At 40.4% G+C, this 23,636-nt stretch overlaps 1 protein-coding gene across 3 annotated transcripts in view; it reads left to right on the top strand.

Annotated features, from left to right (window-relative positions):
- The window catches only part of LVRN (laeverin), a 38,708-nt gene extending 18,558 nt beyond the window's left edge, over window positions 1–20,150 (top strand). For 2 of the 3 annotated variants that reach the window (XM_059873560.1, XM_059873561.1), the window contains 10 exons: window positions 517–593; window positions 2,305–2,444; window positions 4,581–4,636; window positions 5,934–6,087; window positions 6,968–7,062; window positions 7,765–7,872; window positions 11,551–11,721; window positions 13,223–13,363; window positions 14,281–14,356; window positions 15,034–20,150. In XM_059873560.1, the coding sequence (XP_059729543.1) occupies window positions 517–593; window positions 2,305–2,444; window positions 4,581–4,636; window positions 5,934–6,087; window positions 6,968–7,062; window positions 7,765–7,872; window positions 11,551–11,721; window positions 13,223–13,363; window positions 14,281–14,356; window positions 15,034–15,180 (1,165 nt within the window). In that variant the 3' untranslated portion in view covers window positions 15,181–20,150. Of the gene's footprint in view, window positions 1–516; window positions 594–2,304; window positions 2,445–4,580; window positions 4,637–5,933; window positions 6,088–6,967; window positions 7,063–7,764; window positions 7,873–11,550; window positions 11,722–13,222; window positions 13,364–14,280; window positions 14,357–15,033 lie in introns of those variants that run through there. The other variant, XM_059873562.1, reaches the window with a different exon arrangement.
- The last annotated feature ends 3,486 nt before the right edge of the window (window positions 20,151–23,636 follow it).

Here is a 23,636-nt window from a genome sequence, read left to right on the forward strand (position 1 = left end):
CAGTTAGCAAGCACAAATTACCATGTGAATGTAAGAAAGCCCAGGACCCATGTTACAGAATTTTTCAGGTGTTTGAAGCTTTCATCTCTTTTACCAGAAAGGAGTTTTACATTTCCTCAGAAAAGAAATTACAGTTGTTGGAAAGACAGCTGTATTGCTTTCCTGCGACCTTTTTTTGGTAGATGTGCTTCTGAAAAGCAGCTTTAAGGTCTCCAGAAATAGGGTGAAGTGTAATAAGTGAGGAGAATAAAATTGCTGCCTGGAGAAGGAAAGATAGCACAGAAAGACAATGCTATTGAAATTCCCAGCACTGAACAGTATTCTTGCTATGAGTGCCTTTTAAAAGCCATGCTAAAACTCCCTCTTGGAGAAGATAAATGCTGATCCAGCAGAAGTACTATTATCTGACGAGGTTGCATGCATCAGAGAGGACAGAAGATAGATGGATATTCTTAGCATCAGCGAAGAGGAATTTTTAAATATAAGAATTTTAATTATATTCTTTTATTTGTTAAGTAACACCTGGATTATTCCTATTTCTTGGATGAGAAATGGATCATCACAACCGTTAACCTGGCTAGATAAAAGCAGCAGTAAGTAATGTATTTGTTTGCACATTCTAATACCAAACTGATGAGAACACTCCAAAGTCTTAAAACAAAAAAAGGATATATTTGAATTGAATAGGGAGATAAAACTTTGATTCATAAATGTCTGTTTATCCATAGCAACGATTTTGAGTTACAAAATAGCACTAGATTTTCAATTAGGTCAATATAATGTTCTTTTCTCTGTTGTACTGAACTTCAGCGTAAGCTTGAGTTTTTAATAATATGGCATGACACATTTTATGAGTAGAGATTTCCACAGAAACTATGATTTTACAATTTTTTACAAAAATCCAAACTTTTAGGTCCTCATGCTTCTTTAATATTCTTCCCCCAACAGATCTCATTGATGTTAATGACAGCTTTTGAATATAGACAGGATCTCAGCTGTGAAATACCAGAAAATTATCAGCTTGAGTAGTAGTTAGAAGACTGAAAAAATTAACACTGGCTGTGGGAACTGACCCAAATGTTATTGCACATTATTATCTGTAATAACAGAAAATTAATGTTTTCAACAGCATTTAATTTAATTCACTTCTGCAAATTAAATTAAAAATTATCAAAATTACAGGATTTTTAAAGTTTTAAAGTCTTATAATAGAAAGTGATTTTATGGGAGTCTCCAAATAACAAATTCAGTTATTTCTGAACTCAATGCTTTCCAACAGCTTTTTTTCTTTCTTTCTTTTTTATTTTTTTTGAGAAAGAATTAGTGTAATCATTAGAATGGGGTAATCATTTTGCTTTGGCAAGTCAGGCATGCATCAGGTTTTAGAACTAATGCTTCTCATGCATTTGACCATTAATTTGACTGAATACAGACAAATAAGAAAAAAGACATGTATATTCCTCTGAACACAGGATGAATCTTGCAGTACTTGCTCTATCTAAACACTGGAGTCTGAGTCCTCTGTTCAGAGTAAAGCTCTGATGGGTGTAGACTACTCACCAGGACTGGCTTATTGTCTTAACAGAGTGTGCCTTCTCAATCAGGATGTGACAACAGAATACTCTTCTGATGAGGCAGCTTAGAGCCTTCAAGGCTGCACTGGCTCCTTCAAAGCACAGTGGGCTCTCAGGAGCAGTCAATCAGGCAAGAACATATAAGCAGTGAGATGGACTGCAGGAGGAACTGTTAGTGAGTGGTGTAACTCAAAAGGACTATGGAACTATCTTCTTTAAAATAAGCATTTTCGATTACTTGTCTCTTGGTTAGACTTAACAGGTTTTTTAGGGTTTTTTTTTTTTCCTTGATCTGTATTTATCTGAATACTGGTAGGTGGTCAGTTCTTCTGTGAGGTGCTGAGCACTGTGTTTTGGAGCTGGGAGCAGCAGGTGTGCTGTGGATCTGTGCCCACCAACAGGCATGGGAGGATAATACTCCTCATCCTGAGAGTTTACTGTTGAGTAAACTTCCTGAACTTTCACAGCTGCCTTTGAGCTAAAGGGCTGGAGCAAAGCCTACCCCTTAGGATCCCAAGGTGCTCAGCTCCTGAGGAATCATTGGCTTGTTGGAATCATCCTGCTGGGCACAGCAGAGATCTCAAGTGCACTGAGCTTTTGGGGGATTCTTTTTGAGTCCAGCCTCAAACTCGTGTCTCCTATCTCAGAGGAGCACCAAGTCCATTGTTTGCATATTCAAAAGAAGCAGTGCATGGAAAACAAAATGATACATTCTAATGTCACTTTACAGAAATGTTTCCTGAAATGCAAGTATCAGAGTCAGACTATGACTGGATCTTGCTAAATGTAAATTTAAGTGGATACTACAGAGTGAACTATGACCAATTAAACTTGAAGAGATTAGCACGCTTGCTTGAAAATGATCCAAAGGTAAGATCATGTTTGTTTTCTCAAACTTATGAGCAGACTCTTTCTGTATATTTTTTCATGCAGTTTTTTCCTGGAATCACATTCCAGATAAAATGTGATTTTTTTAATTTTTTTTTTCTTCAAAAAACTCCCTGGAATAATGACAAACTCACCATTGCACTAGTCACTGGCTTTTTTTAGTAGAAAATGACAGGCCTGAACAGCTTCAGATAAGCAAGAAAAACAATTTTACATGACATTTTGTCTTCAAATTTGTGTTACCAGCTTGTGGCTCTTCTGCTCTCTTTAAATCTCTCTCAAGGAGCTTTCAGTATGAATGCGGGATTTAAGCCTTAGCTGGTACAAAGTAATCATGGAGAAGGAAAATTGTGAGAAAGTTTATTTCCATGTTTTGCCAAAACATAGTGTTTCTGCCTGTGGAATTTAAAAAAACAACCTTTTTTTTGGTGGATTGGTTGGTTGGTTGGTTGCTTGTTTTTTTGTGGATTTGTTTGGGTTTATGGCTTTGGATTTTTGTGGATAATTTTCCAAGAAGTTCCAATCAATTCTATTTGAGCTCTTTCTGTCCTCTGTAGACAGTGACTGAGAATACATTTCATCCTACCTTTGACTTGCCATAGCCTGAACTGAAGGTGAAAGTGGTACAGAACAAATGTGACTTTATATGGGGTTGCATGGTTTCAGTGTTGCCTAATCCTACACTGAGCCAGAGGCTGCAGTAGTAGTGTAAGCTCATTTGTTTTGGTAACAAAAGTGAGAAAATTTAACCTTTTTGACCTAATAGTAATCAGTGCAATCTTTCTCTAGAGAGTCTGGCCACAAGGCTGATCAGAGCACATTAAACCTTCCAACAGCACAGTGGCTTCATTTCTTCTAGGCCTCTTTATTTCAGGGCAGATCTACATCATCAAGACGTTGGGTGTGTGCTGACTTGGGCCATTTTTTGGCACCATAGAGGGTTGCAAAAATGTGACTCTGGGCCAGACAGGAGGTGCAGGAATAGTCAATTAAGTATAGGCATGGTCACATTCAAACAAGAGAGGTTCATAAGTGGGATGGGTTATTAAAGACAACAAAGTAGTTATTTTGGGTTGACAAGTGCATGAACTGCAGAACTGCTGTGGATAGCACTAACAATAGGACTGCTATCACAAGGCTTATTTCCTGAGTGAAAACATTCGGCATGGCCAAGGGCGCAAGACTTACCATAAGGCATCCCTTCTGGGAAGGGTGAGGAGGACAGACACATCATTCTGTGCCTACAATTTTGTGTCAAACTCTCAAAACCCCCAGTCACGTACAAAATCAGGGTGCATTCTACGCCTTATCAACCACAATTGTGCAAAGTGCCTCGGGTGGTACTGCGGTCAAACTGTCTGTTCGTTGTGGTAAGGCTTCCTGGCGAGAAGTGTTCCTGGTAGCTGTTGTGCAAAACTGTCTGTTCCTCGTGGTCATGCTGTATTTAGTATTTCTTGGTATCAAGAAGTGGAATAAGGACATGCGGCTTCCACCCAGCTTCACATTCCTGCCTGGCGGGTGTTGGCCCAAGCCACCCGATTTGTGTCTGCTTTCAGCATTTCTGCCCTGCTTTATGCTTCCAGCTGTCAGAGGGAATGTTTGCTCAGGCAGTGACCAAACTGCGGGGGGCAAGGAGGAGACAAGGAGGACAGCAGTCCTGCCACAAGAGCATGAGATACATGCATGTAAGCAGAGACACACCCATGGCTGTGCCTTGGTGGCTTATTTCATGGTAGTCATAGACACGCTGCTCTGCACCAAGTATGCACCAAGATTGTGCAACTAGGATATTTTTAAGAAATGTGGCATTTCCATGTTTTAATTTCAATTACAGCATTCAAGCAAGAAGAGCCCTTAAATTCTCTGGTTAATGGTCTGTAGTTATATGTTTACATACAACGTAATATGTAACTATGTTATGTAGCTCTGTGTATAGCACAAGTCTCTTAAAGCACATAAATAAATTCAGTTTAAAAATCAGGATCTATTTCTTAATGTTTTGTGAGCTGTTTTGATCTAGAAAGCCGGATAGGGATCCTTCTGAAACATCATTAAGCTTTTTGTAAACTCTTAATGACATGTTGAAATCGACTAACACAACATGAATGCTTTCTGCAGGCTATTCCCGCTGTCAGCAGGTTCCAGCTGATAGATGATGTTTTTGCATTGACAGAGTAAGTATGTTTCCAGTATGTTACAGAAATGGATTAAGAAATATGATTGCACTCAAGATTCCTACTTCTGCTACCTTCATTCCTATCCATGTATACCTCCTAAGAATAACTGCTTTGACAAAATGGTGGGGAGTTATCTAATCCCTTCTTTTGTCACTGCTGAGTGATTTACTTCAAAATTTATTTTGTTCCAGCTCTAAGGAAATGATGTTAAATAGCTGCATTGTCATGAATTTTTTAGGGATTAACCTGCATTTAACAGAAAAAATACTCCACATGAAGATTCTGAATCTTCATTTATTCTGGGCTATCTTAGCTGTGCTGTATTGCATCACTCAAAACCTCTTTAATTTCCCTTTCTGACTCATGACTTGGTTGTTCATGTCTGTGGTGCTAAGAAGGTCAGCAGCGTTGTAGGGAGCTGAGAAGCATAAAGTGTGTGTGTGCCTCACATGTGCCAGGGTACCAAAACCATCAGACACCTATGATGAGGGTGTCCCCACAACGAGGGACCTCAGGGATGAGGTGGGCAAAGCATTCTTCCCTGCTTCAGGGCCTCGGGAAGTACCTCTGACAGGATGAAGTAAAAATTCCTATTTCTCCTCCCATAAGAATGTCCTTTTCATAAGAGAGTTCAGAACTAGTAACTAACAAGGAATATAACTGTGAAGCACAGAATTGCGCTGCTATATGAGTACACCAAAAATAGGTTTTTTTTCTGAGGGGGGAGGGGCTTGAATTGGAATTTTTTTGTGAAAAAATGAATTTCGTGCTTATTACACACTGAGGGACAGAAATGCCATGCTGAAGAAGGTAATTTCACAAATAGTGTGCGTGTGAATTAAATGGTTTGACTTTTACAATATTCCACAAAAGAACATGTAATGAAAATAGGTTGTTTTACAATAAAGTTGCATTAGAACTAAAACAGTGCATTTCTTCTTAATTTTGTTCCAGTGGGATAGACACATGCTGTCAATGTGTTTGTACCATATCCTGCAGACACACACAGATACAGTGTGCATGCTGCCATGCTTACTGCCATGATTGGCCCATTGCTTTGACAGCAGCACAGGGCTCCTTAATAGATGTTTTTGAGAGTTGAGCTCCTAAAATCACCCTTATTTATATTTCTTTTATTTTTTCCAGTGCCTTTTCTAGGTTACTTTCCACACAGTATCCTGATGTTTTACTGTCTGCTCCATAAATAAACATATGTGTGGTAGGTGGTTAATGTAAATAAGTATGCTAAAATGTGTGGGGTTTTTTGTTTTATTTTGGGTTTTTTTTTACATAGCTTTGGATATGTTCCAATTGAAACAACACTTGAACTAACTAAATACCTTGCCAGAGAAGATGAACTCTTCATATGGAATGTGGTATTGTTAAACCTTATACCTGAGAATTTGGAAAGTACACTGAAGAACCATGAAGTATATCCACTTTTAAAGGTAAGATCATTTTGCTAGTTACCAAGGATATTAGACTATGCAAATACATTAATCTAAAATGAATGTTTTTTAAATTCTCAAGAATGTAGTGGTGGCTATGATGAGTCAGAGAGCTTGTGATTCCTGATGGAAATTTTATCAGCTTTTGGGGTTTTTTTAAATAGGAGGAGATACTTCATTATACATATTAGTCAATGATAAGTCTCATTGAATCTTGAACTGATTCTAATTGAAAAGCAGATATACATTCACATTCTTTACATTAGGCTTCATCCTTGGTTTTTTGAAATGGCGAATCTGGAAAACAGAACTGTCAGTCAGCAGTAAGTGAAAAGACCAACACTGCTATGTATAAAAGGCATATAGTACATTTGTGGGCTGTGCTTTGTACTGCTTTCCATTCACCTTCATGGAGGGAAAGAAGGAATAATGTTTAGATACTAAATGAAATTATTCTCTCCCATATTTGACTTACCAGAGATACTACTCTCACATTTATTTCCTTGACTTCTGTTTGATTATTCCACTTATGTTTGAAGTACAGTCCCACAGTATTAGTTCTCTTAAGTTCTAAAAAACAAAGGTAAGTTAAAATAAGTGAGAAGAACAACATATTTCCTATTGAGAAGGGTTTTTTTCCTGTTTCTCTGAGAATCTGTTGTCTTTCATAATAAGTTCAAAGTTCCTAGTGATGCAAAATGGTAATGTGCCAGTCTGAAGTACAGGGATATTGCATTTTAGACCCATTTTATAGTTAATTTAATGTTCTGTGTTTTCAAGACATTAATAGTCATACATTTTTAGGATAAATCTGAGTAAATAAGAAAAATAAAAACTTGTATCTAAATGAAAGTAATTTTTCTTTCCCTTCTTTTAAAAGAAATACCTTTTAAAGAGAATGTTGCCAATATACCATTATTATGCAGGTTTTATTCGTCAAAATGCTGATGCTTTGGAAGATGACTATTTTGCTCAGTAAGTATCCTGCTTTTCTTAAGAGTTTTTTCTGGTGTCGTTAGATCTGATATGTTGCAGTTTGGTCGTGCAAATTTAAATACAAAATACAGAAATAATTCTTTAACTTATGTGAACGTAACTGAATTGTTATTTTACTGATCTGTGACACCTTTATGATGACACCTCCAGTGAAACTGCAGTATCAGGATAGGAACATAAGGGATGATAGTTTAGGAATCATTGATTTTAAGGATCATTTAATTTTAGTAGTAGTTCTCGTTTGTCAAAGAACAGGCTCAACAGGCTGCTGCTAAGTTGAAGAAAAACTGACAGCAATGAACTAAGATCTGATTTTTGGGTCAATTACTAACACTCCAAAATACTTAATTTTGCAAGGCCACTGCAGCCACAGGCTTAAACATCAGAGTGATTTGGACTAAACTCAAGCAGTACCTTAAAACTTCCAAGAGGGATATAAACCACACAAAAAACTTGTAAAAAACACCATACATTGGTTGCCTCATTATACATCCACTAATATTAATGTCTGGAGACCATTACTGTTTGTTTAATTATTTTATTAAAACTCAACCGTTCCTAGTAGAGGTTCTTCTGGGTTAATGGCATCGTGTTCTGAAACTGTGGTGGTCAGGCACAGCTCAAGTACGCCAAATGTGGTATGCATATCTTTTATTCTTACTGTTTTAACTTCCTTTCAAGAGCGTATTTGGAAAAACTCTTGGCAACGGCGTGCTGGCTGGGCCTCCAGGACTGTTTGGACCTGTCATCTGAACTGTATGCTAAGTGGAGGGACAACCCCAAGTACAAGTAAGAATGGTGATCTGCTCTTAGGGGTGTGCATGTCTAAGGGAGGTGGAAAGTGAAAAGGCTCTTACAAGGGGGAGGCAGAATGAGAAATGCCTCTGTACACTGCTCTTGTTTCTTGACAGAATGGCAGAATTTAAGACAACTATGTCTGCCCAACCTCCTCCTCTTCTCCGAATACCAGCTTTATGATGATTTCATAATTGCTGCTTTTTACATAGACTTAACAGGCTGAGGATGCAGGTTTTGCCATGAAGACCAAAAGCTGGTTAGCCATGTAACAGGTGAACCTCCTACGAGTGCTAATATCCCATATGGCCCAGTCCCTTTGCTGTAGCAGAGCCTGGGGGTTGTCACGTACACCAACTCAGCTTTTAAGCCTCTCTTAACAATACTGAGTGAAGTGATGTTTGCATGATACAGCCATCTGCCCATGGTGAGCCCATCAAAGTGCCTTGCATGTTCTGTGTTAACATAAAGAGGTGTTGGGAACAGCTGTCAGTCCTTACGCTGGTCCTGGAGTGGTCAGGGGTCTGGTCTGTGAGGATGGACTCTCAGGAAGAGGCTTTCTGTATTCAACCATTGCATCATTTAAAAAAATGTACAATGTATTGAAATTCTTACTCTCTTTTCCTCCCTCTTTCTTTTGATGTCTTTCTATGCAATAGTCAAGTAGTGTTGGCACTGGTGAGTGAGTATTTAAAGTTTATTTTTATTTGTTGTAGTTGTGATAAATATTTTGATTTTTTCTGATATATGTTGACACATGTAGTTGGCTAAGTAAACTGAACTTGTACTATTATATTTGAATTTTCTAAAATAGTTTCATAGTGATCATCCTCATAAAAGCCAAACTGAGTTTTGCAGTTAGACTGAAAAGTTTAAATGTAAATTATGTTCCATTCTAGAGAGAGTATTATTGCAATTCCACACTAAAAGCAACAGTGCTGTGCTGAATTGTCCGTCTGTTTTCAAAACAGTCATCTTTCCCTACTAATAACATTTGAGGTGATGGAATACTACATACCTTGTTTGACCTGAATAGCTGAAAAGTCTGTGAAATATATTAGCTGATTGGGTTTTGAACTTGATTAAGAATATTAATTTTCCTTCTTGGCACTGAGAAAAGTTCAAATGGATTTTACTATGCTTCATGAGTGGAAAAAATGAAACTCTGAATTTGGTTAAGTGAAAAAAGTATCATGTTTAAAGGAGAAAACCCCACAGAAGATAGGACACTTCCTAGGTTTCAAGTGATGGCTCACTGTTCCCATGCAGTTAATGAAGAGACTGCATGTGCTGGGTAGGAGAGGAAACAGGAACAATACACTTTTGACCCATATTTCACAGACAAATCTCTTTAGATGCTCTTATGTTCTCCATGCTGAGACCAAATTCATGACAGCTGCTTTGCCACAGGTGGAACCCAGAAGGATTCTCACACATGTGGAACAAAGTAATGCATTTCTGTTTCAGAGTGGGTGATCAACTTCCAGCTGAACATTTCCAAATTGTTCCAGGCAGAACATAACTGGACTTAATACAGTGCATTTTTATCTGTTTCATGGAAGTAACTAGAGCTGTAAACCCCAGCCAGTTTCTCTGTTTTACTCTTTTTTCATTATAGGAGTGTAGTGAAGCTGGCTAAATTAATGTATTCTCTTAGATGCTGTTACTGGCTTGTCTTGTGAAAGAAGGAAACTAGCCTTGGGGGAGGGACAGTATTTCAGTCCATTTTACTTCTTCACTAAAGGTTTATATATACTGCTGCTTCTCTCAAAAGTTAAGAAATCACCATGTTATTTCTGGATTGATTCCAAAAAAACAATGTAAAATAACTGGCCCTACTTTCCAGCAGCTTTTTGCATCTTGCCTAAGATCCAGAAATGAGGGATCCTGGCAGGCCAGTAATGTCAAATCACACTGCCGGGAAAAACATCAAGATGAATAAGTCACACCCCTCACTTAATGTAACCTCAAGCTCCAAAGTCCCTTTTTGGACCATATTGAACACCCTCTGGGAACTACACAACATAAACCACTTCAGGGCCACCACAGATGTCACCAGCCAGCAAACCACTGCCCCATAGTAGGCTGCCTGTCCAGCCTGCCTTAAATGTTGTACATCAGAGCTGCAGCCAAATCACACACAGAACTTGTCTACTCACACACAACTTTACACTTATTAATGAACATTTTCTTGCAACTACCAGAGCAGTTCAGTAGCAAAATAAAAAGCTGTACTTTGGCCAAAAAAGCTTTACCCTGTTGTCACCTTACTATGACCTCTTACTGCAACATTATGAACAGATTATTAAACAAATTACTAAACCCTGTAACTCATATCTGTTAGAGAAGGATTCCTCACAGGGCAATACTTTGGACTGACATAACTACTCTACATGTCATTCTTGGTGGTAAATCCCTTATGTCCCAGCAAATATCTACGTAAATGAATCCAAACTATTTTTTAAAGTAAATATAGAACATGCCCATGCTCTCTGTTAGTATGACAGTGAAATCCCCACATCTGCAACAGAACTACCAAAATCCCTGCATCTTGCCTTTTCACTAACAAATGATGTCTGTCATATAAAACACCCAACTCTTTCGCCCTTTCCTATTAGTTCTTTGTCTCCAAAATTTGTAACTTCCTTTTCTCTACCTCATACTCTAAAGATTGATGTCATATATCCATCCTCCTGACTCACTAACTCTGTTGGCATCATCCTCATTTTCTCGAGGATAATCTGCTGAAACTCAGGAATTTTTCTCATATTTAAATTTGAATTTGCTGTTTCCAGTTTTGGGCCTGAAGAATGGCTTGTCTGAACAGAAACTTACCTGTTTTTCTAAGTGTATCCCCTGTTCAAAAGGAGGGTATTTTTTACACCTTGATTTGCAATCTTGGCTTAATGTAATAATAAGCAGACTTAACAGTATGACATAGGGAAGTCAAATGTTTTGCTTATAGCAATGGAACCCATTCTTCTGTAGGGAATTAGTCCAAAATACCATTAGCTGAAATTGTTTTCAGATAGCCTGCGTAGTAGAATACTGCTCTCACTGAAAAGTGTTTACTATGTCTTAATGTCAGGGACACATCATTGCTGCAGGAAAAATTTCCTGTCCAGCCTTTGCATATAGAGCATTATACTGGTAACGTTTGCATTTAGTTTCTGTTATGAAATTCATTGTCCTGTTAAGATCTCTTCCCTGGGGTGGGAGTAATAGAAGACTGCCTGTTGCATGGAAAAATGTCCCTTCTGTTTCCTTCTGTGCTGCAAATGGCTTTTCCTACTGAGTGCATTCACTGAAGGAACTTATAAAAGGCTTGTCTGGGATGATGCAACATGCATTAGTACACTCTTTAAGGGTGTAATCCATTTCCTAGGCTGTGATGGGGAACAGTGGCATTGACACTGTATGTACACAAAATACTCCGGTCCAACTGCGCTAAAAATATTGCGGTTTTGTGTTTCCTTTAAACTGCATGCTCTTAAAATGCTCAAATAATAAATAAAACAAACAGATTTCCTATCCTTATTTGCACTGCTATTTTATATCTGCATTGTCGCATATCTTTTAACTGTAAATAAACATTTGATTTTGGTTAGGCATTAACAACAGGGTTTGTCTCTACAACAGTACAGTACTTTTAAATTGTATTTTGCCTTGCAGAATCCCCTTTCTAATTAGAAGGACAGTCTGCTGCTATGGCATTGCAGTGGGAAGTGATAAAGAATGGAATTTTGCATGGGAAATGTACAACCATACCGACTCCATTAAGGAAGATGAAGACATCCTGCTCTATGCCATGAGCTGTGCCAAAGAGTCATGGTTACTTTACAGGTGACTTTGATCAAAGTATATCTTTGTGTATGTAGATGTAAATAACAAGAACAAAAATACTTTACTGTGCAAAGCTGGTAGAGGTGTGCTTGCCACAGAAGCATGTGTCTTGTCAACCACTGTAAAGTTTTAAAGAGTTTTGTTAGGGAGCAAGTATGAAAAATGGGACAAACAGCAATAAACAATCCTCCTGCAAATACAACATGTGGGTCATCAGGTCTTAAGTCCTGACTCCGTGTGGGCCAACCAAAAAGTTAAGACATATATCAAAGAGTCTTGTCCAAAATTTTCCAGACCATAGTTTAGAACACTGCGTTTATTTTCTTTTACCGGCATTTGTATCTTTGTCAGTAAAATGATGTTGAATTCTCCAATCAGTTATGTTTGTAGTACCTGAAGCATTTGTTAAGGGGTGGAATTTTTGCAGTGATGGTCTAAAGAATTATCATCCAAACGTTCACATAAACTCCATGGGTCTAAAGGTGTGGAAGTAACACTTTAGTCCCTCCAGCCACCTGCTCTCATGTGGAGGTCATTTGGGAAGACAGAAAAATATGACTAAGACAAGAAATATTGCAAAGAGATGCCCATCCAGCTATACTATTTTCCCCCTTGACCTATGATCCTATGGCCTTTTTCTTGGAACAGGCTAGCACCATTCCCTGATAAATCAAGGAGTTGTGATGAGCTTCTTCCTCCATGTACTTTAGTAGCTGACAAACCAATCTTTTTTTTTTTTTTGAAATGCCACCCAGGGAGTGTTTTGGGGTGAAGAATGCCAAGATGTGCTTTCCCTGGCCCTCACAATTATGTCCATTATGTTAAACATAAGGCCTGCAAAGGGGAGAAACCCAACTCTTCCCATAAAGCAGCTGCCTACAATACCCTATGAGAAAATAACTCTAAAAGGGTTCATTTGGAAGTAGCAGCATGCCAGGTAAAACATTGAGGCAACACAGAGAACAATTACTTTTCAAGACGTTCAGGCATTCACTGCCACTGACACCATTAGAAGACACTGCTGAAATCCTGCCTTAGTCCTCATAAAAATTTTCTAATTGAGTCTCGCTGTAGGGGACCCTATAAACAGGTTGTTTTTGTGTAAGTGTCTCACTGGCATACTCTGTAGGCTCCATCTGAGTCACAGTGAACGAATTGTCTGAAGGTGAAGAGCAGTGTGCCTTTCCACAAGCTTGTCTGGTAGGAGCAGTTGTCTTTCTGGTGCCAAGATAAGAAAGACATCTATGTCCATTTGATGTTCTACACCCTCACTTTACTAAGAAGTGAAGAGTCCATGTGCCAGGACAAATGTTAAGGACAAAACCTGAGCTGAATACACAGCTCAGAGTGACACCAACTTTGGTATAACCTTCCACATCTTGGTATTTGTTGAGCTAGGAATTTTTGTGAACTGGATTTTATTTCCAGATTGCAATATTGTATATTTCCATTGTAAAAGACCAAGTGACAGGGGCTCTTTTCTTTCCTGCTTTTCTAACAGATACTTGCAATATGGGCTCAGTGACACAATATTTTCTTCCAATTGTACTTCAGTCATCATCTCACATGTAGTGACTAAGGATATTGGGCACCGTATAGCCTGGGAATTTGTTACGGAAAATTGGCCCCTTTTAAGTCAAGGGTAAGCAACAAGTTTTGGTTTCCTTTAATTTCTGTGGCTCTTTGGCTTCTTCCTCTAACTTTATGTTAGAGCTGTAAAATTCAAGTGCAGATTTTCCTTCCAGGGATGGCTATTTGTAATGATTGATTCAATTAAGTATGCAGAGCAGAGTTTTCAGAGGATTCAACTCTGATCAGGGTTTAATGCCGAAGAATAGCTCATCCAACATAGAAGAATTTAAAAATTAGTCTGTTCATGACCATTTCTGTATTTTCAAGTACTCCTGGGAATCCTGACTCTAGAAGTGGGTTTATCCACTAGGATTTTACAAGAAGGTGTAAATGCTGTAAATTGTGGGTGTGCAATGCTGAAGTAAAATCCTCATATGTAAATTATTGCTAACACTAGAAAAGGCAAGTTGCAGCAGATTTGTGTCATATCAACTTGTTCCCTTACAGAGCTTTTCTGTGTTCTAAATTTATGAGAAGTTTGCTGGAAAATTGCCCCCTTATGTTCAAACTATAAGAATAGCACAAATGGTTTTTTGTATGCTACCCTCAAATAGCAACAGGAACACCAGCTTGTTAGACACAATACCGGTTAGTCTTTTTAGCTCAGTTTGGCTGTATGACCTCGAGGGATTATCTGTTTCATGCAAAAAAATCACATTAGCAAAGTACAAATACCAGATCTTTCTAGGAAATGAAAATAAAGGGTAATTATTGTATTTCCTGCAGCTCAAATGTCTAAATTGAATATTAATGGTAGTTCTTTAAAAGAGGGAAAAGAGTCCATAGTTGCAAAGTTCAGTTTGCATACTAAGTTGGTATTTGCAGCATAGCAAATAATCACTAAATAGTGAGAGTATTTTCAAATGAGATGAAATTTAGTATATTTGCTAATGTGCTATTTGAAGGACCTTTATCTCAATTTTACAGATATGGGCATGAATTATTGCACGATGTACTAAAAGCCATGGGAAGATTTGTCAAAACAGATGTACAGATCCAAGAGGTAAACCAGAGAAGCATTTAGTCTCAATTTCATGGCCAGTTTGTAAATACAAGTTTTTGTTCTTAAAAGGATTCACTGACCATAATGTTGATGTCTTCCAAACCTTCATGTTTCAAGCAGAGTCCCCACAAATTCTATCAAAACTGTCTCATTTTCCTCTATGAAATCTGTCCATAGAGACAACCTCTGCCCTGATATCTACTGAAAATGTACCAACATTTGGGCAGCTGGCCTGTTAGGTTGTCATACTGACATCTGTTTAATTCCTCATGTTGTTCAATCACTGCTTCCCCCAAGTACTTATCTACTGTTCTTCACTCCTCTCTTGTCTTTTGCCTATTAGACTGATGAGAAAGATTTCTTGTTCTGTGATTGTAGAACAGGCAGCACAAGAGGATTCTTCTACCCAACTAGTCCTAGACAGTGTGGTACCATCAGTACCAGTGAAGTTGGCTGCATTTGAAAGGATTTTTAGAGGAACAGCAAAAGGGCACATTCTTGATATGTAAGGAGCTTTCCCATGTTAGTGTAAATCAGTAACCTTGCCCCACCCCCTCTTTAGTCTCTGTCATCTGCCCCTTTTCTGTGCAGTTCTGTTTAAAGCATCTGTCAGGCACACAGTTGCTGGCTGCAAGTGAAGTCGTGTGTGAACTACGCTCATGTGTTTATGTCTTCAGTTGCAGGTTTTTTATAATGCTACTTTGGAAGAGGATGAGAGAGAGGCTATTACTATGCTACTGGAATCTGCAAAACTTGAAAATACTGAAAGGAGAAAACTACTAGTCAAAATTGCCAGCTGGTTAGAGAAAAACATAGATGATTGACCTGGAAAACAATTTCCAGTATATTATATGTGATTCACTATCATATTGGTATTCATTATATGCTGTAATTAAATGTAAAGCACATTTTTATGAGTCCTGGGGTTGTCTTTCCACTGTAAAGTCTGGATAAAATGATTTACAAAGAAATCAAGGATTTAGGAAAAGAAGTTATAAACAGATTTGCATCTCATATCTAAAGTAATTTCCTCATGAATGAGGTCTTAGGGATGCATTGCTAATAATGATCTAACATACAGATACAGTCTTGAATCCTTTGGGGGTTTTCTTCTGAATATCCAAATGAAACGTGGTGGTGCATATTTAAGGAAACGAAACATAAGAGGAGGGAGCTGGAAAAGTTTATATTCTGTTTTGTTTCATTTGTACAGTGATCGACAACCTGTCTGTCTCCACTTCTATGTTTTTAAACTGCAAAGAGAACAATAATTTAGAACAGTTCTGTGAAACATAAGCGTCATTATTACTACAGACCTGTATAGAGGAAAGGACTACAGAATCCTCAAATTGTAATTTTAATTAAGAAATTAATGCCTTGTCATTTGTTTTTTTCTCATGAGATCTAGACTTAATGTGTCTACATTTGTGTCTGATTAGGAGCGGCTTCTGAAGAGACCTTGCTGGTCATCTCCATTTAGCATGCTTCAGCCCTCAGAATGGTCTTGGAGTGTGTGAACTGGATTATCATTGGATAAAATTTATTTTGGAGATAATGTGTGTGACATTTGAGGGTCATTTTGTCCATGGCACTAGCGTGCAAAGTCTTGTCTAAACTAACTCTTCTGGAACATCACTGTTCTAGCTGCACTGAGGTGCGTACTGATCACAGAATCACTGAATACACTGAGTTAGAAGGGACCCATCAGAATCATAGACTCCAACTCCTTTGCTGTAGATACAAGGTTAGTCACCTTGATTATACAGCATTTTGGAGCTGACAGGCAGAATTTAGCCCATTAGTATTGGCAAACCATATTAACTTGTGCTTTAAAAAAAAGCATGGGATCCTCAGTCCATGCAAATTATTTACTTGCAGGGTACCAGTATTGTGACAAAATTACAGTACCAGTGATCAGTTAACATGTTATGGATCAGGAAACACACACAATTTATTTTGTCTCCTGCATTACATGGGAATGCAGGAGACAAAATAAATTGGAATACTGATCTATGAAAAGACTAGAATAAACTCCAGACATGATAATACAAAGGATTTTTCACTGGTGTCCTCTAAATACATTTAGGAAAAATGCTGCCATGATGACTGCACTGAATTTTCTCTGCTCTCCACGGCTGCAAAGAAAAATTCAAACTATTCTGGGAGTGCTTGAGAAGGCCTTTGCTGTATGGGAAGTACCCATCTGGATGACACAAGTTTGTGCTGGAAACAACTGACCTCTTAGCAATTGATCTAGTTAAGGATAATACCAAAGAAAATTGCGTGTATTCTTGCAAGTCTTCTTCAACTTGACTGAGAGAGCTGGGGAAGTTGTCAAGGCTGTGGTAAATTACAGGGGTTTTGTCATAGAATCTTTAGGATGGTTTGTAAGGGACCTTAAAGATGATGCAGTTCTAATGCCCCTGTCATGGCTTGGGACACCTTCCATCATACTGGGTTGCTCAAAGCACTGTCCAGCCTGGCCTTGAACACCTGCAGGGATGGGAAGTCCACAGCCTTCCTAGGGAACCAGTGCCAGTACTGAAGCTGTTTTGCTTCCGCATTTTCTGTGATTTCCACTAATTAATCACTGGCACTGTATGTCTCATCATGTGGGTTAAGCAAAACTCAAGAAACATCATCATAACTTTACCCTATGCCCAGCAGGTTCAAACCATTTCTCTCCAATCATGAGAACCACACAACCTTTCTAACCAATCTTTCATGCTTTTGCCACTTTTTAGTTCATCCTACTGAAAAAAACCTTTTAATTGGAACCACCAATGTGTAAAAATTACTAGAAGATTTTAAAATAAGAAGTTATTCTCAAATAATGGCTGCTGACTAAAGTCTGCCTCCCAGTGAAAATTATATTTCAGCATTTCAGCGCAGTTTTCATGGCAGAGGCAGAATGGTGAAGGTGACTGCTAGGCAAGCTGCCTGAGTAGGAGCAGACCTGAATCACTTCCAGAATCCACATATTTGCACTTGGTGGCATGTATCAGTGGCAGCTCTTGCTGCTGTTGAGTACAAGGTGAGTGCAGAGGTTTGGAGTGATAACTGGGAAATACAGCAAGGGAAGAAGAGGTGCATGGGATGAATCCAGGGAAAGCTGGGAAAGGTGCTTTAATGCAGAGAGAATTGGGGTAAAAGAAAGTTCATTGGAAATTAATATGAGGACATCAGGAAATGAGTTTTAATAGTACTTATGCAGACTGTGTAGGTGTTATGGGGCATGTAATTGTGAAGGTGTGCACGTATGAGGCAATTTCCAGTAAAAATAGCTGTGTGTCATTGATAGGATGTATTCAGTAGGCCCTGACTGGGGAAAAAAAGCAGATTTGATGTGAAAAGACCAGCTTTCTGCTTTAAGACCTGCTCTCTGCCTTGAAAGTGAGGAAGTCATGAAGTTATAATTATTCTGCCCATACTGTATGTACGTGTGACAGGGCAGCAGACTCATGAGCTGGCAAGAATGCACACCAAGCCCAGGGGAGAGGGAGACTTCAGAGGTAATTAAGCCAAGACTCAAAAGCACCAGCCAATTCCTCCTCTGCACCTCCTGGCACAGTTGCCTTGCTTCCCCACTGGTGCCTGTGCCCCCTTTCCCTCCTGACACCTCAAGAGATCTCCCAGGCAAGCGAGGAGAAGGCAGCTGGCTGTGGGGCCTGGGTGGCCAAGGCACAAACCAGTGCAGCCATCTGGCTGCACTGACGGAACATCAATGAGAAGGGTGGAGCAGCCTGCAGCTTCTTTCAGGGCTGCTGGAAGTCCCAGAAGACTGAGTATAGGGTAGTGAAAGGGGATGTGGGCTGAAATGCCAAAAAAAGAACTGAGTTCATGTGGCCTTGCCACATTCCTGGTGTGCAGTGACTCACAAAAGATAAAAGGAGATGTCATCTCTGCATCCCCTGGCTCAGAGGTGCAGGGGCTCCTCCAGAGCCAGGTGTGATGTACAGACCCAGCCTCTTAGCCAAACTAATGGTACTTTGGTTCAGACAACAAAGGAAGCAAAGGTCTAGACCACGACCAGGTTAAAACTTCTCTAGTTCCAACCTGTTCTCTCGCAGTCCATGCAGGAAAAGGGTGGCATGGTGAGCATTAATGCTATAAACTTGGAAATCACATATTTCCAAATACGTGATTAACACAGGGACAGCAGGCTCATTTGTCAAGGAACAAGGGGGGGTGTGGGCACAAGGAGTCTCACTTTCACCTTTTCCATCACTTGTAATTTGACTGTGAACCAACTGCTTTATCCCATAAATAAGACAGCCTACATGAGCCTTCTCAGAGCTCTCTGCCTGCTCTCTTCTGTTTGCCTTGTCATACATACCAGTGAAGAACTGTTATTCCTATCTTCATATCTTCTCCTGAGAGCCCCTTAATTTCAAAATTATAATAATTTGGAGGGACAAGGTTTACATTTTTTATTACAAGGGAGGCTCCTGCCTTCCCTAGCAGACATCTGTCTTTCAATCCTAGGCAATTGGTAAGTGAGCAACATCATGCATAACCTTGTACCATAGCCCACAAAGACTATGTATGCATTGGTAACTTTGAATCATTACTGTATCTTCTGCACAGTAAATAACAGAATGAACCTATTGTTAAACAACTGTTTGATAAGTTTCATTTTCACAGTATCTTACTTCAATAAAACCACTGTCGCTGCTATGGTTCTTGAAGTTGTGGAAATCTTCCCTGCGTCAGAGGGGCTGTGGGCTCTGGTCTTTGGGGGGTCACCATCTGTCATTCTTTGTGATGGGATGAGACAAGGACCTGAGCAGGCAGAGGGGGAGGCTGACCTTGGCTGGCTGTGGGATACCATTGTCCTGCAGGAAGAACATGGTGAAAAAGCACATATGTTGAGAGAAAGACAGGGAAATCACTTACCTCCTATCATCAGGGTCATGTTGTAGTTAAGGAATGGCACTCCCCAATTTAGTGCTCCCACTGAGACTCCAAACCACGTGCTGCCTGCTCACTCCCTCCTTCCTCCACCCTTTGCAGCTTGATGAAGAGGAGAGGAGGCACAAGAGGCAAGTATTGCAGGTTGATATATGAACAACTGACTGCAAACAGCAATGACATATGAAAACAACAGTAACAGGAACAATGCTAATGACTGACAGTACAAGAAAGAAGTAAAGATTCACATAAAAACAACACCTGACCCGTCCTTCCGCTGGCCCTGCAAGGGACCTCTTCAGAAAAGACCCCTTCCCTGTGGGAAATAAGAAAAGCCTTATGGAATAAGGGTTTTTCACCTTTGTTAAATCCTGTTCACTTCTGTTCACTTTTGTTCCCAGGATGTACTCTGGGAAGGGTTCAGCTGTGGGTAAAGATAAGACCTTGTCGAGCCTCTAAAGGCGGAAATGATGCCTTAAGTTTTAGCTTTCATATTTTTCAGATTCTGTGCTGCTTTACTATGTAGCTCTGAGCTTCATGTTAAGTGTTGCAAGGATTCTCTTCATACAGAAGGCAGACAGAACAATCCTTTTCCTTGAGACCAAGGACAACTGGTATAAGCTCCAAGCCCAAAAAGCATAAACAACAGTGAACTGAAAAGAGAAAAACAAGGAGGATGGGACTTCATAACCTGGGGCTATAACTGGACAATTAGCTCCATTATGCAGATGGACCAAAACTTATAAAACTGTGAGACCTTGTGACCAGTCATCTATTTTGTGACTATTTTGGGTTCATCCTGGCTGTAACCCTGGCTAGGCTCTTGTACTGCCCAAAGTGTATCCATTAAGCCCTTTTAGTAAACGTCAACTTTACTCTTTAACTCTGTCTAGCCTCTGTTCTAGGTCAGACTTATCGCGGCACCAGGATGAGTGGCGCTTCTTGGGTGAGGCAGCGGTCAGTTTGGGAGACACATGATCAGAGAGTGTTGTGGTGCATTTTTATCCCCAATAGTATGTACCTTTCCCCCCCAGCATTGTTAGTTTACTCTGAGTTGCACCCTCCCACCTAGCTGTCAATCTTACCCTAAGACTTTCCTCTTGCTATAGAATGTTCTCTGCCCCTCCTCCTTCTGAGGTGTCAATCCCTCATTGTACCTGCTCCCTGCTCTGGAAATCCCCTAATGGTCAAAGCCCCATTGGCCTGTTTGAACTGTTCCCCTCCCCTGGGTTAACCCATTGGCTTTACTGTTGTGAACCCCGCCTAATGCTCCTCTCTGTCCATTCCCTATTGGATAAAAATTTGTACCTGCCACTGAAACCTTCCCTGTGTAAGAATCCCTGCACAGCTGGGTTCTGCATCTTGAGGCCTTGGGCCCTTCATAGAATACACCTCTTTGGAACTTTAAAAAAAGACCTTTCCCTCATTCTTGCCACTGCCTTCAACGGTGATCCATCGACGCTTAAGCCCTACAGCTGTATCCTGGACTGCGCTGCTTTCTGGGAGCAGCCCCCTCCTGGCGCGCAGCCGGGAGCTGAATTTGGGCAAACTCCAGCACTGCGTCGAGAGAGCTCACTGGGTGAAGCACCGTGTGAGCGAAGACACCACAGTGGCAGCCAGCCAATGTGGGCTTATTTCGGTAAAGTTTTGGTTAAGTTGTAATAAAAAGGCTTGGTTCCTTACAATAAACGATCTTTGGAGCTAGCAAGGAGGTCGGTAAGTCTTTGTTCCCATTGTTATGGTTCCCCTGTCCCTCGCAATGAAGTGGTGGTGCAGAATAACATCCATAACATCAGTATCCTAGACGTGCCCCTGCAATTATTGCAAATATTAACCTTCTTCTAGTTGGAACCAGGACAAGGCAAAATGGACTTGACTTGGGGAAAATAATTTGATTTGTTGCTGTTAAAATAGATGCCTAATATTTGTTGTCCATTAAAATAGCTTCTGATAGTGAGAAACAAAAGCAAAAATTAACCATCCCCCCACTCTTCCTTTTTCACAGGCTCATATTCATTCCCGACTCTTTCACCTCCGCTCCTTGAGTAGCCCAGCGGGAAGGAAGGAAGCGGATTACAGCTCAATCCTGCTCCTTTCTGACATTGCTTCCTCCTCACTGTTGCTCTGCTCCAGAGCGGGGTCCCTCTTACAGACCGCAGTTCTCGCAGTGAACATCATCCTCCTGCCCGGCCGGGGTGTTCTCCCGGTGCCTCCCGCCGGCGTCGCTCACCTCGGCGCGGGCACCGCTGCTCCTCCCGTTGAGGTTTCTTTCCCCTGGCTCCTCTGCCCGTAGGGCCCTTCCCTCCGCAGGCTTTCCCCGGCTGCGGCCGGCAGGGAGGGGCGCCGGGGCGGCTCCCGCAAGGTGCGAGCGCTCGGGGCGCCGCGGGAGGAGCGCGGGGCGGGCGCGGCTGGGAGGGAGCGCGGGCGGGCGGGAAGCTCCCGGCGGCTGCCCGCGCCCTCGGCCTCACGGGGGTGGGTGTGTGCCTGCGATGCCGGGGAACCGCTGCGGACACGGGCCACGGAGGCGATACGATCACACACACGTCTGCTCTAGGCTCGGTCGCACGGCTGGGTCGGTTTGCCTGTGGGAGAGGAAGCCTTGAGGAGTCGGTCCGCAGCTGCAGAGCCGGGTCCATCGGCAAGGAGGATTTGCGGCCTTCTCTGGACAACGGGAGGTGGTTTGCTCTTCCCTTGTGCCTCGCACATTCTCTTCTGGGCATGTCCCAGATGTTATGCATGAAGTTCTGTATGTCTAATTTAATAAACATTCTTATTTAAGGAAATAAGAATTCTGGCAGCAATTTTAATTGAGCAGCAATTTTATATAAAATAAATAAAATCAAATATAATCAAGCAGGTACAAAAAAAAATTTGGCAGTGGTTTAGATAAAGCATAAGCAAAACCAGTCAGGGTATGACAAGGGGAGGAGGCGTTTCTCACCCTGCCTGTCGTACAAAAAGCACAGGAGTCCAAACGCAATTTATATAGTGTATGCTAGTACATCTTCATCAATATTTTTCCCACAAATCTGCTCCTATTTTTGATTCTTGAACTCTACATCACTATACTGCACAGACCATGCTCCAGTTGTTGCGAAGGGGTCTTTTGGCTTTTCTTTGATCGTTTTTGACGAAGGCTTCTCACCATCGTCACTGTCCTTTGAACAACCCCACAGGCTGCACATGCGCACCAAGTCTTGTGTTATGGAAGCCAGCATTATATTCCAAAAAAAAGCCTTATTTTTTCATAGATACCTGGAATAACTTCAATTTTGTCCATTTCAAAGCCGATTCTGTAATTATCCTGAGCCCTATTCTGTTTTGGGATTTTACTTATCTCAAACTATGTCCTGTATCCTATTCTGTCATGAACTTCTGAAATTAACGTCTGTTTCGTGACGTTATTTACATATCCTTTTCCTCTATTACTTTTTAACAAATATTTTCTAAAATATCGATATGGTTGGGATTGTAAGCATGAATCATATTCATTTGTCATATGGACATTCATGTACTTCCCCCCTGTCTGTTCCACCCCTTCCACCCCACCCCGTCCTTCCCAGTGACTGTTGCTGATTTGAACATGTAGAAAGAGGCAGAAAGACCTGATAAATCTGGTTATTTTGAAAAAAATAGGGTAAAGGGAGGAGGAGGGGAAAATTAATTATAAAATGGGAGGAACAGCACTCTGTCAAAATTTTAACAAGTAAATAATAAAGATCCAAAGAACTGTTTGCAACAGGACAAAAGCATCACAGGTTAATTGATTACACTGAAAAACGTGTGTTTTTTTCTTTTTCAGCTGCCCCATTTGTCTTGCTGTAGGTCCTACTGAGCACATTGCAGGCAGAGTGTGTTGGGAGGTTCGAGGAGCAATCAGCCTGACCTGAAAGCTCAAGAGAAATTTAAGACATCTGCTCCCCTGCACCTCCCTCTGCCCAGGTAGGGACATTTTTATTGTATCTACCCAGGTGTATTTACAGTCCTGTGCTTATGGCAGAGAAGACTTGTCTCTAGAGGAAGCCGTAGGAGTTTCACCTCTGAAATCAATCTCTCTAAATGTCACCTAAGATTTTAATCCTCCTATGTTTACGTCTTTATAGCCTGACAGCCACCCAGGAGAAGTTTTTCTGAGCAGATTACAAGCTACATGTTACAATGTATGCTATAATAAACAAATACAACTCATGCACAAGCAATTCAGAAAAAGTTCAGGTACACAAGTATAATTAGCAAAGAGGAAAGTGGAAAGAGATATTAAGCATAAGATGGTTTAATTATAATTTTTATACTGATAGAGTTGACTTCTGTTTTCTTCATCAAGTAGAATATGGAGAAAGAAGAACCTTGGAAAAAATTATGAGAATAA

The sequence above is a fragment of the Haemorhous mexicanus genome, chromosome Z, assembly GCF_027477595.1.
Source record: "Haemorhous mexicanus isolate bHaeMex1 chromosome Z, bHaeMex1.pri, whole genome shotgun sequence".
NCBI lineage: Eukaryota > Metazoa > Chordata > Aves > Passeriformes > Fringillidae > Haemorhous > Haemorhous mexicanus.